Consider the following 12,416-nt stretch of genomic DNA (forward strand, 5'->3'; position numbering starts at 1 on the left):
TGCTGCCTGGCTTCTGGTGAGGGCTTTTTATGCTGCATTGTAACATGGCGGAGAAGGTCAAAGGTGGAAGCAGACACATGCAAAGAGGCAAAACCAGGGGCTTCATCACTTCATAACAACCCATTCCCTTGGGATGCCAGTGCTAATCTAGTCTCTTGACAGAACTCACTACTAGGAGAAAGGCACCAAGCCATTCATGAGGGATATGCCCCTGTGACCCAAACACCTCCCACTAGGCATCACCTCCCAGTGAGGCCACAATGAGGATCAAATTTCAACATGAGTTGACAACTCAAACTGTAACACTGGGCATGTATGCACCTAAACTTTTACTTCATTTACTCTTCTCAGAAAACGGTCCGGATGTACCCCTTCCAGATTCACAGCATCGCTCTCTCCACCTTTGCCTCGCTCATTGGCCCCTTTGGAGGATTCTTCGCAAGTGGATTCAAACGAGCCTTTAAAATCAAAGTAGGAAAACCGTCTTACGTTCCTCTCATCTCACTCCCTCACCCATCTTCTGCCTTTCTCCCCCTTCCCTGCCCCCTCCAAAATACTAGGCTGTACACCCTGGCATTTAATGTGTGATCTTGACCCATGCACTGAATTTAGGTGAGTTAATTAATAACAATATTTTCAGGAAAATGCAATCGTTGTTTTTCAGTTTATTTGTTAATATATCTTTCTTCAAAAGAACATTTTGGGCCAGGCAGTGGCTCATGTCTGTAACCCCAGCACTTTAAGAGGCCAAGGCGGGAGGATCACTTGAGGCTAGGAGTTAGAAAGTAGCCTGAGCAACATAGCAAGACTCCTGTCTTTATTAAGTAAATGAAATAAGAACATTTTGTAATGCAATAAAATTGTGTCCTAATATAGCTTCACCATTAGATTTAATACTTCTCACCTTCTGTTGCCCTCAGCTACTCAGGACAGAAGCGTGACATTGGGGTGGGACCATTAGGCTGGGATTGGTCAGTGGCTGAGCCCAAGTTCACCCATCCTTCCCCTGCCTCTAACAGGACTTTGCCAATACCATTCCTGGCCATGGAGGCATCATGGATCGCTTTGACTGCCAGTATCTGATGGCCACCTTTGTCAATGTATACATCGCCAGTTTTATCAGGTATAGTACCTTTCCATCTGAACCAAGTTGGTGGATTTTTAAGTACGGTGCAATTCTAGAATTTTAGCAGCATCTAAGTTCCAGTGAAAAGCATCCCAAATAATGCAGTTTTCAGTTGTTGCTGCTTACAGATTTTCTGAGGCCTCCTGTCATCTGTTAATAGATAACTCTCTGATCCAGAGATCAGAGCAGTCACTCAGATAATCAGGCCCTGGAAGCTTCCGGGCCCTAGCTCAGTGCTGTTTCTTCACATTCTGTTCCAGAGGCCCTAACCCAAGCAAACTGATTCAGCAGTTCCTGACTTTACGGCCAGATCAGCAGCTCCACATCTTCAACACGCTGCGGTCTCATCTGATCGACAAGGGGATGCTGACATCCACCACAGAGGACGAGTAGGGGCCACCCAGGGCCAGGAGAACAGGAACAGAACTGAGCAGGGGCAGGTCTCCAAGGCAAGCCCAGCTGGTGTGATTAGACAATGACGAGGCTTCAACTCACTGTCTTTTTTTTTTTTTTTTTTTTTTGGAGGGTATTTTTTATTTGTGGGTTCAAAAAATCTGTATATACAGTCTATGTGTTTAGAATTTGTGTTGTAAGTAAACTACAGCTTTGAGTTGGAAAGAAGTCACGGGTTGTAAAACCATTTGGATTTTTTTAAAACAAAAGTATTAATAATCTGGAAGACAGTGTTGCCCAGGTCAGGAGTGTTTTCTTGGTGGTTCCAGCCCCCATCAATTGAACTGTTTCTGGGCTCAGTGAGACACAGACATTCATCTGTGTCTGACCAAATCAGGGGACTTCCCCACCTGTGGTGGGAGGCACAGCTTAGTTGTTTTGTACACCTGGTCTTTTCTAGAAATCCCTGCGTGGAGCTGCAGAAGGGTTGCCTTCTGTAGGTCGGAGGAATGGAGGCTTACTAACCAGGTAAGCCTTCTATGCATCCACACCAAAATCCTGCAGAATGTAAGTAAGCTCTGATTTATAAGATGGGTTCACCTTCATCGCAGACTGAAAGTTTCAGTTTTTATTTTTTTCAGAAAGCACGAAAAATTATTTATAATAGTCTGGAGAAAAAACACACTGTAATATTTCAAGTGTATGCAGTAGAATGTACTGTAACTGAGCCCTTTCCCACATGTCTAGGCTCCAGTGTCTCCTATAGGTCCACCTAACTGTGTGTTTTCAGGGACAATGCCATCCATGTATGTGCTGTAGACTTGCTGCTGCTGAATCCTTTCTGGGGACTTTCTCATCGGGCAGGGAGCAGAGGGCCTCTCGTTCATGCACCCTTTGCCTGAACACCCATGTAGCTGCTGTGTTGTGTATATATTACTCTTAAGAGGAGTGTGTGTGTCTGTGTTTGTTTTAAAAGTCACTTATTTCTTACAGTGATTTCAATTGCACCATGACTTCTTCACTAAAACCACAAAGTCCTGCTTAAAACTATGGAAAACCTAACCTGATTAGAGGCTTGACTATTTTGAAGATTAAATGCACACTTTCTATATAATGTGACCAGTTTAAATGTAGTTTGTATTGTACTGGGGGACCTTTTGTTGTTGTTGTTTGCTTAAACTGTGATTTTTTTTCCCCTCCCTAATTTCAGGGGTGAGATTGACTTTGGGAAGGCAGATTAGTTCTTTGTCAGGCCAACAAGTGATGGAGTGCGGGAGAGAGAACTTGGCGCCCAAATATATCAAACTATTCCGTGCCGTGGATGTTTTCATTGCCAACGAGGGTGGTAATGATTTGCTTCTGCACCTTGGTCTAGTGCTGGTTTGTGGTGTTTTTGTTTGTAAATTAGCCTCACTGCCTCCCTGAAAGTGCAGTCAGCCCAGGCCTCTAGAGTGTCCAGCAGAGGATGGAGCCCTCGGGATGTTTCAGCTCACACATCCTTGAGTGACTTCCCATATGTGTGTGGGGCTGAAGCAGCTTCTTTCCGCTGAACTTTTATTTCCATTTCAGCCTCGTGGCTTTTCTTATTCAGGTCCAAGGCCCCTTAAAAACAAAACATATTATTGCAAGGGGTTTCATTTCAGTATTGGCTGTGTCACTGGCAGGATGCATCACTCTCCAGGGCCTCTTTTTTGGAGCTACTCCCAATTCCACTCTTCTGTGATTCTGGCTGAGCAAGTTCATGCCGGTAGAGGCTCATTGAGTGAGGTCCTGGGCACCCCCCAAACAGGAAGTGTTTTCAGGCCCTTACATGCTTATCCTTAAGGTGAGTAGGTATCTCAGCAGCACACCTGAACAGTAAAGGTGATCAATAATGAAACTGTAGTTTTCAGATTGAAGAATGAACCTGGATCACCAAACTAGATACTGAAAGGGCTCCTCATTTGTCTCTTTTGTCCCATTGTGGGCATATGGTGGGCTCCTTGAGAGGAGGGAGTCTCAGCTGGGGCCTGGCTGCAGAGACCTGCTCTTGAATAGGGCTGCCTTTGGGATCAGGGAGCCGAGCATACTGGGCAAGGCTCATGTTCCTTTGTGGAAGTGGTCACTTGGTGGGGGGTGGGGTGGGAAAGGGGGGTCCTAGGAAGCCGAAGCTGAGTGCGCACTAGAGCTGCTAGCAGGCAGGCCAGAGGGTCAGCTTGTGTTTTATTTTCTGATTTCTCCTGCATGCTTTCTGGAGATGAGGATTTTTTGTCAGGTAGCTAGGAGAGCACTGCCACCTTGTGTCCATATAGCACAATGTTTCTCTTTCCTATTCACAGACAAGATTCAAGAAACCATTTTTACGTATGTACATTCAAATCTTAATGAATGGCATCACTTGCTTTAGACCCATTTTTTTTTTATTGGTCAGAAATAAAATGTAACTGCAACTGTGTGCCCTCCCTTGTCGTGAATTCCCTGTTTATCACTTCCATGCATGGTTTTATGCTTCTCATTTGTTTATATATTCATGAATACTGCATAGTCCTGATTCAGAGACTTTTGCTTTGCTTTCCAACTTGTATCCCTACATTCTCACAACAGCCTTCTTACCTCGGGTGAGAGTCATGAGCCCCTTACCAGGCAGGGAGCTTCCCCAGGATAGTGTGGTGGAGTCAGGACTCACTCCATCCTGCACTTTACCCACAGGACACCTGGAGGGTCCCCCCAGCCCTGCTTGCTTTTGTGAACGTCGTGTGAGTACACCGAGGTGTTGCAGCTTTCCTTCCCTCTAGCTCAGGAGACTTGGCCTGAGCCAGGTTGGAGCTTAAATTGCTGTTGGCTCCTGCCTCGTGGAACAAGGGGGTCATAGAAACCAGGGCTGATGGGCACCCCCCAGTCCCTGGGAGCTCTGCTCATGACCGCTCACAGGGTACCGAGTCTTTGCCTTTTGTGTGTGCGCATGCTGCCCTCTTAACTGCTTTTAGTATTCAGAAAGGTTCCATTTGTGTTTTACTCCTGAAAGTGAAACCCTCTTAGGCAACTTGTTTCATATTCTGGGCATTTTAGTAGCTACAGTATTTTGCACTTAAAATGTAATTACTCTTAGTATTGTACAGCCCTATAATGTATGAGAACTAGTTTCACATCCTTTGAAACTAATCTCTTTCATTGGGGAGGATATAACTTTTGACTTTACACAGGTGGACTTTGAATCCATTTTTATAGAATTTTTTTCCACTGTAACTTGACCTATATTATGCAAGAAAATCCCAAAAATATGTTTTAAGGGAGACTACACAGACCTTGTGATTTGGTCTGAGCTAGTTGCTGAGTTGACTGGAGCTTTATTTGAATGGATCTTTGAGTTGAGATCTTCACGCTGTCAGTGAGCCCTTGGCTCAGCTCTTGTCACCTGTTTGTATGGGGACCATGTTTCCCAAAGCTCAGGTTCATCTCCACTATTGACAGAGTTGGGTAATGGGAGAGTATAAGTGACTTGAGACAGAGTGTCCTTGCTCGGAAAACTGTGAAGCAGGGGCCTTGTTCGTTACAAAGCCAGCCCTAGATGCATGTCCAAGGGGGTAGATTTTCATCACCCGACTCGATGTGGTATGTCACTGCTGAAGCCTTTCCCTGTTTCAGTAATATCTTAGGCACTATTGTCTTTTGTCTTCCAGAGTAACATATCTGGGCCCGCCTTTCTTGCACACTGTGATTATGTGCTAAGAAAAGGGTGGAGTCGGGAGGACAATTTCACTTGAACAGGTTTCTGTTCTTCTGAGGTCAGGGTGGGGAGGATGTCCAGGTGACTTTTATGGACACATTGCAAGACAGTAAGCCGCGGATGGACTCTCACTTGTGCTTTGGAACACTGGACTCCAAAGAGCAGGTGGAACAAACTCTGGCCTCCTGAAGATGATGGCTAATACTCGGGCAGAGCCTCGTATTCTTCCCTGACTTGGTCAAAACAAACTTCCTTTTCCCTTGATCACCCTCCACGCAGTTGCCCAGCTTCCAGTTTTTAAAGAGATGAACAGCTCTCACTTCCTGACTCAGTTTCTCTTGTTGGGTGGGGGCCTTGTGCCACAACCTGCATGGGGTGCTAGGGTTTAAACCAAGTGGTCACAAAGGATTCTTATCTCAGGGCTCTGCCTGGCCTACCTTCTCTTGGGCCTGGACTGTCCTTATCCACATCCCTGCAGAAGGTGGGCCCTATTCTCAGAAGAGTCCTGGCTGCTGTTGCCATCTGAATGTGCCCTTACCTTTCAGGTTGACCAGCAGTGGCCTTACCTGGCCTCTCAGGTGGATGGAGGCTGTTCTCATCTGGGGCTGTCTCTTGATTAAGGCTGTCACCTGTTTGTATGGGGACCATGTTTCCCAACGCACTTTGAGTGCAGTTTAGGAGGTATCCTTTGGATGCTGAAGTGTTGGGATTTTGAGGACATGCGGATGATTTATGAGAATAGAGGGGCAGAATTTGTGAAGTCTAGGGTTTTTTGTCCAGTGGGTTTCAAATTTGTCGGCTGTTTAAAGACCCTGTCTCCTCCCCAACCCTCCCCTTCCTTTTCCCATCAAATGCCTACCTACTGAGGCGCCTTCTCTTTTTATTCTTGAGCCAATGAGATATCAGTGTGTTTATTAATAAGGATTGCAATAGTATAGTGCTTAATATGTGCCAGGCATAGTGCTAAGGGTTTACATACGTTATCCCTTTTAATCCAGAAAACAACCTTTGATTAGGTATTGTTATCTCCATTTTATAGATGAGGAAACTGAGGCAGTATGACTGAGGCCGAGAGCAGTGGTTAAGACAGACTTTGGGATCAAATCACCCTAGGTGCGGGCAGGTTTCTAGGCTGCTCTAAGCTTCTACCTTGAAGGCAGTTGGGTCTGATAAGAGTACCTTCTTCCTGGGGTGGTTGTGAGGATATAAGGAGGTAATGCATGTAAGCATTTAGTACCAAGCCTGGCACATAGTAAGCACTCAATAAATGGTAGTTACTTTTGTTGAGCTCAGCTGGTAGTTTGACCTCCGTTGTTGCAATGCCAGAGATGGGATTGTCAGCCACCACACTGCCACCACCCTGCACACAGTCTGGGTCCCTCCGAGAGAAGCACGTCAACCTTAACATCCCCTACAGCATCTTGGTGCTTCACACACCATTTAGGAGGCCAGCCTAACGAGGCAAGAGGACATGGGGGTGTGCAGAAGTTCTGTTCTTAGTGAGAATGGCTGGCCTGAGAATCCAGCTCACCTCCTCTGCCCACAGTCTGGACTGCTTGTGGGAAGGCCATCTCCTCCTGTCTGGTGGTACCTCCACTCTGGGCAGGGAGGGCCTGTCTGTGACTCGCTCTGGACCCCACTTCCCGCTCTGGCCAAGGGCTGTCTTCTGTGCACATAGCTCAGGAGCCTGCAGCAGTTCCCTGTATGGGTGGATGTCCTCAGGGGCCAAGAAGAGAAGAATGGGGACAACAGAAACCTGCTTTGTAGGGGATTATGTAGACTAAAAGCCTAGAAGTTCTGTCCACATCCTTATGACGCAGCCAATCTGGAGCTTCATGTTTCCTTCTAAAAGTAGTAACCGGGTAGAAGTGGGTGACCCATTGAGGACACATGATGTGAGGTATTTCTGCCAGATTCTAGGTTAGCAAAGACTCAAATGGGTGACTCATGAATGAAGGGAGAACAGGCACAGGACTTAATGAAAAGAGTTTCTTGAACTTAGTTTTCTGAATGGGGGTGGGGAGTTGGGGCACGTGTGTGTAAGGGGAGGCTGCCTCACTTTGAAGGAGTGGTGTTGGCTAACGGGATCCATGAAATTCCTAGGTCAGTTGAATAATAACTGAACTACTGGTTTGACTGTGGATTATTTCCTGGGTATTAGTGGGACCCAACAGCACATTGCTATTAATAGTATGGAAATAATGGTCCCTCTGTTTCATTGAATTGCTGAAGTAATGATAATGCCATGAACCAGGAGAAGATGGTTGTGGGGGTTTCTAGGAAGCAGCTGCTGTGACAGGCCAATCCCAGGCTTGCCCCCGAGCCCTCCTGTCCTTCTGGGTTTGTGTTTGCCTTGCCTGGTGCTTCCTCCCTCATTGTGTTGTTGAATAGACCTAGGCAGCCTTGTATCCATAGAAAGCCTCCACTGCGGGGCCAGGGAGGGGGGTGTGGTAAGGGCCCTCTGGAAATCAAGCAGAGAATGCCCTTGCAGTGGTCTCCCGGGCATTGGGCAGGGCCTAGCCTTTTGCAGCCCCCAGAGGACCTTGCCTGCATAAAGCACTCAGAAGGGTTAGCCACCTGGTGATTTTGTCTCTAGTGAAACTGTGTTTGCCGATAATCATCCACATAGCCACCCCTGTCCTCGCAGTTTGGATGCCTTTTTTTGCCACCTGCACTAGGTTCTTGTACTGCTTATGCTGGCTTTTCTTAAAGGAACAGCAGAGTAGAAAAGAGGTTGAGAATGTTTTCTAGCAGGCAGAATGTGCATACATGTTTTCATGAGTGTCCTTTGGGTGCTGTTTCTTTTAAATCCTCTGTGTACAGGGCTCTGGCCTTTAGTAAACTGTTTTTCTGTCTTACGTCATGCCGACTGGGTGCTAGGGGCTGATTACAAAGGGGAAGAGTTGAACAGACATCAGGGGCCGATGAAACCAAAGGACTAGGAGTCAGGAGAACAAGTCAGGGATTAGGAGACAGCGGTTTGGTTTACTGTTATCCAGCTGGAGGACTCCTAGGGGCAGCAGCAGGAGGAATACCAGGGCCACGGAGGGGCCAGGAGTCTCACAGTGGAGGGCAGACTCTAACAGATGCCAGCTGAACGCTCGCTGGCCCTGGGTGTCATATGAGTTGGGGACCAGAAATCTGGGCTCAGAGAACCCGTCCAGGGAGATTTGAAGCCATGGGTTATCTTCTAGAGTTGATACTGATAATATATTTTAATTTTTATTGGTGTTTAATACCTTCTGAAACAGGAGGGTAAGATCAGATGGGAAGTCCCTCTGTTGAAGGATCTTGGGAACCTTGGTGTTTTTTTTTGGTTGTTTGTTTGTTTTTGATCGAGCTGTGGACATCCTTCTTAATTCGATTCTGAGGATTTGTTTAACTAAGAAGTTCCCAAACACAGAAAGTGCCTCCCCACCTGCTTTGGGGAGCTGTCTGTGCTGGGAGTGCCAGGCATCCCATGGGACCCATCACTGCCAGTGTCTGTGCCTCCCAGAGGTCAGCCCTGTGTCTGCCCTGGCTCTGTCTCCTCTGTGACAGGGCAGAGCATTTCTGGTCAGTTTCTCCATGGTGCCCCCCGCCCCTTTGTAAAGTGGATGGACACGATGGAATTCAGTTGTCTCACCCTGATAGCCTGGGTGTTGATATTCACTTTACCCGCACTCAGACACAGGTGACCTTGAAGCAGTTCTCGGTGTGTAGAGTCCACGTGACAGTCCCCGCAGCCTCCCCAGATAGCTGTGTGCCTGTGCGCTACTGCTGTGCCGTTTTCCCAACTTGGCGTTTCACTAAATGCAGCTGATCTCTCTCTCTGTGCACTTGTGATCCATGTTGAACAATATATGTGGGTTCTTTTTCCACGCAATGTAAGAACATGATATACTGTACATTGGAAAGCATTTACCTTATTTATATACCTGAATGTTCCTACTACACAAATAAACATATATTAAATTCTAGATCATGTGTGGTTTTTGATGGTGGGGGTGGCGGAAGGCCAAGGGTGTGGACGTTTGGTTGCTTATGTGGAGCCAGCATTACTTCCCAGGATGCTGCTGATCACCGCTTGCTTCTAGAGACTCCCTCTGTCCTTGGCCTTGGCAACCTGCCCCCCCGGCTTTCCTCCTGCCCTTGGTTGCTCCTCCTCGGTCTTCTTTCTGGGTGTCTCTTTTATGGGCCATCCCTTGGGTGGTGGCATTCTGCCTGAGGCTCTCTTTCGCCCACTGAATTCTCCCCTCTAGGTGTTCCCACCCCCTCCCAGGACCCTGATCACCACACTCATTTCAACACTTCCCAAGTCCATGTCTCTAGCCCAAGTGGGCCTGCATTTCCAGCTGCCTGTGAGGCCTCTCACACAGACTTTGCATGATAAAACCCAAACCTATGACCCATGTCCTGAGTCCTGTGTTCTCTAACTACCCATGTGTTCTGTCACACAAGCCAGTAACTGGAGTGATCTCATGAGTCACCCAAGCCTGCCCGTTCTGCCTTCCAAACATCCTCGGGATCATCCTTACTGCCAGCCTTCCGGGCCAGGCCCCATCTCCTGCCAGGATTTCTAAGGCAGCCTCTAGCCGTCTCCCTACAGCCTGGCCACCTCTCTAATCCATTTCTTGCGTGATAGCTGGGATGAGCTCTCTGTTTGGGTCTTGAGGTTAAAGTTCAGACTTGGTAACGAGGCTTCTGGGGCCATCTGTGAGCTGGCCAGTGCCTGACCCACGCATTCGGGCCCTGCCTTCACAGCCACAGCTGCCGCGTGTCCTTCCTTGTTCCAGGTGTGTGCCTGTCCCAGGCCCTGGCGTGTGCTGTTTCCTCTGCCCAGTTTTTTTCCTTTCCCAGCTCTTCGTCAGCCTGCCTAACTCCTCTTTTCCTAGCAGTTCTCACCGTCAACAGCATTTCCTTGGGGAGGCCTTATGTTGTCTCCTCACTGTGTGTCTCCTGCCCCAGGACAGAAGGGTCTGAACTCCTGGGAGCCAGCAGGCCAGCCTTACCAGGCAAATGTCTGAGGCCAGTGGGACCTCTAGATTGATTACCTTTTGGACAGGGGCCTCTGCCATTTTCACCCATAGGAAACCTACTACCATTGGAATTTCCTCAATGAATTGCTCGCCAACATTCAAGATGCAGAAAAACCCACTGCATTCACTTACTTTCCTAAACCCCACAAAATCTGACTGCAAGCCACCAGTTTCCAAGACTGATGGGAAAACCAACATGAGTCGTTTTCCCTGGCTGCTTTGCTCCCTTTTGTTGCACCAGGAGCCGAGGGCTCACATGTTGCTGAAGTGGTGAGGGTCCCTGGGCTCAACTCCATCTGCTGAAGGCTCTGTTGTCCAGGCCTATGAAGTCCATAGGAGGCCCTAGGCCAGTGGCATCAGAGCACCTGTGCAGTTGCCTGCATCTGGCATCCTTCCATATCCAGAGCCCCCCGCACACTGGTCTTGATGATTTCTTTTTTCTCCTCTCTCCTTTCTTTCTTTTTTTTTTTTTTTGTTATTATACTTTAAGTTTAAGGTACATGTGCACAATGTGCAGGTTTGTTACATATGTATACATGTGCCATGTTGGTGTGCTGCACCCATTAACTCATCATTTAACATTAGGTGTATCTCCTAATGCTTTCCCTCCCCCCTCCTCCACCCCACAACAGGCCCCGGTGTGTGATGTTCCCCTTCCTGTGTCCAAGTGTTCTCATTGTTCAATTCTCACCTGAGTGAGAACATGCGGTGTTTGGTTTTTTGTCCTTGTGATAGTTTGCTGAGAATGATGGTTTCCAGCTTCATCCATGTCCCTACAAAGGACATGAACTCATCCTTTTTTATGGCTGCGTGGTATTCCATGGTGTATATGTGCCACATTTTCTTAATCCAGTCTATCATTGTTGGACATTTGGGTTGGTTCCAAGTCTTTGCTATTGTGAATAGTGCCTCAATAAACATACGTGTGCATGTGTCTTTATAGCAGCATGTTTTATAATCCTTTGGGTATATACCCAGTAATGGGATCGCTGGGTCAAATGGTATTTCTAGTTCTAGATCCCTGAGGAATTGCCACACTGACTTCCACAATTGTTGAACTAGTTACAGTCCCACCAACAGTGTAAAAGTGTTCCTATTTCTCCACATCCTCTCCAGGATCTGTTGTTTCCTGACATTTTAATGATCGCCATTCTGACTGGTGTGAGATGGTATCTCATTGTGGTTTTGATTTGCATTTCTCTGATGGCCAGTGATAATGAGCATTTTTTCATGTGTCTTTTGGCTGCATAAATGTCTTCTTTTGAGAAGTGTCTGTTCATATCCTTTGCCCACTTTTTGATGGGGTTGTTTGTTTTTTTCTTGTAAATTTGTTTGAGTTCATTGTAGATTCTCGATATTAGCCCTTTGTCAGATGAGTAGATTGCAAAAATTTTCTCCTATTCTGTAGGTTGCCTGTTCACTCTGATGGTAGTTTCTTTTGCTGTGCAGAAGCTCTTTAGTTTAATTAGATCCTATTTGTCAATTTTGTCTTTTGTTGCCATTGCCTTTGATGTTTTAGACATGAAGTCCTTGCCCGTGCCTATGTCCTGAATGGTATTGCCTAGGTTAGACACAGCAAAAAAAGAGAATTTTAGACCAATATCCCTGATGAACATCGATGGAAAAATCCTCAATAAAATACTGGCAAACTGAATCCAGCAGCACATCAAAAAGCTTATCCACCATGATCAAGTGGGCTTCATCCCTGGGATGCAAGGCTTGTTCAACATATGCAAATCAATAAATGTAATCCAGTATATAAACAGAACCAACGAAAAAAACCACATGATTATCTCAATAGATGCAGAGAAGGCCTTTGACAAAATTCAACAACCCTTCATGCTAAAAACGCTCAATAAATTAGGTATTGATGGGATGTACCTCAAAATAATAAGAGCTATCTACGACAAACCCACAGCCAATATCATACTGAATGGGCAAAAACTGGAAGCATTCCCTTTGAAAACTGGCACAAGACAGGGAGTTGAAAACTGGCACAAGACAGGGATGCCCTCTCTCACCACTCGTATTCAACATAGTGTTGGAAGTTCTGGCCAGGGCAATCAGGCAGGAGAAAGAAATAAAGGGTATTCAATTGGGAAAAGAGGAAGTCAAATTGTCCCTCTTTGCAGATGACATGATTGTGTATCTAGAAAACCCCATTGTCTCAGCC

General features: G+C 46.7%; 1 protein-coding gene across 3 annotated transcripts in view; it reads left to right on the plus strand.

The window, feature by feature from the left end:
- Positions 1–9,184, plus strand: part of CDS2 (CDP-diacylglycerol synthase 2) — a 71,433-nt gene extending 62,249 nt beyond the window's left edge. For 2 of the 3 annotated variants that reach the window (XM_004061774.5, XM_055372529.2), the window contains exons 11-13: positions 352–471; positions 1,020–1,123; positions 1,387–9,184. In XM_004061774.5, coding sequence (XP_004061822.1) covers positions 352–471; positions 1,020–1,123; positions 1,387–1,519 — 357 coding nt within the window. In that variant the 3' untranslated portion in view covers positions 1,520–9,184. The remainder of the gene's footprint in view (positions 1–351; positions 472–1,019; positions 1,124–1,386) is intronic. The other variant, XM_055372528.2, reaches the window with a different exon arrangement.
- Positions 9,185–12,416: the final 3,232 nt, after the last annotated feature.

This window comes from Gorilla gorilla, chromosome 21 (assembly GCF_029281585.2).
Source record: "Gorilla gorilla gorilla isolate KB3781 chromosome 21, NHGRI_mGorGor1-v2.1_pri, whole genome shotgun sequence".
Lineage (NCBI taxonomy): Eukaryota > Metazoa > Chordata > Mammalia > Primates > Hominidae > Gorilla > Gorilla gorilla.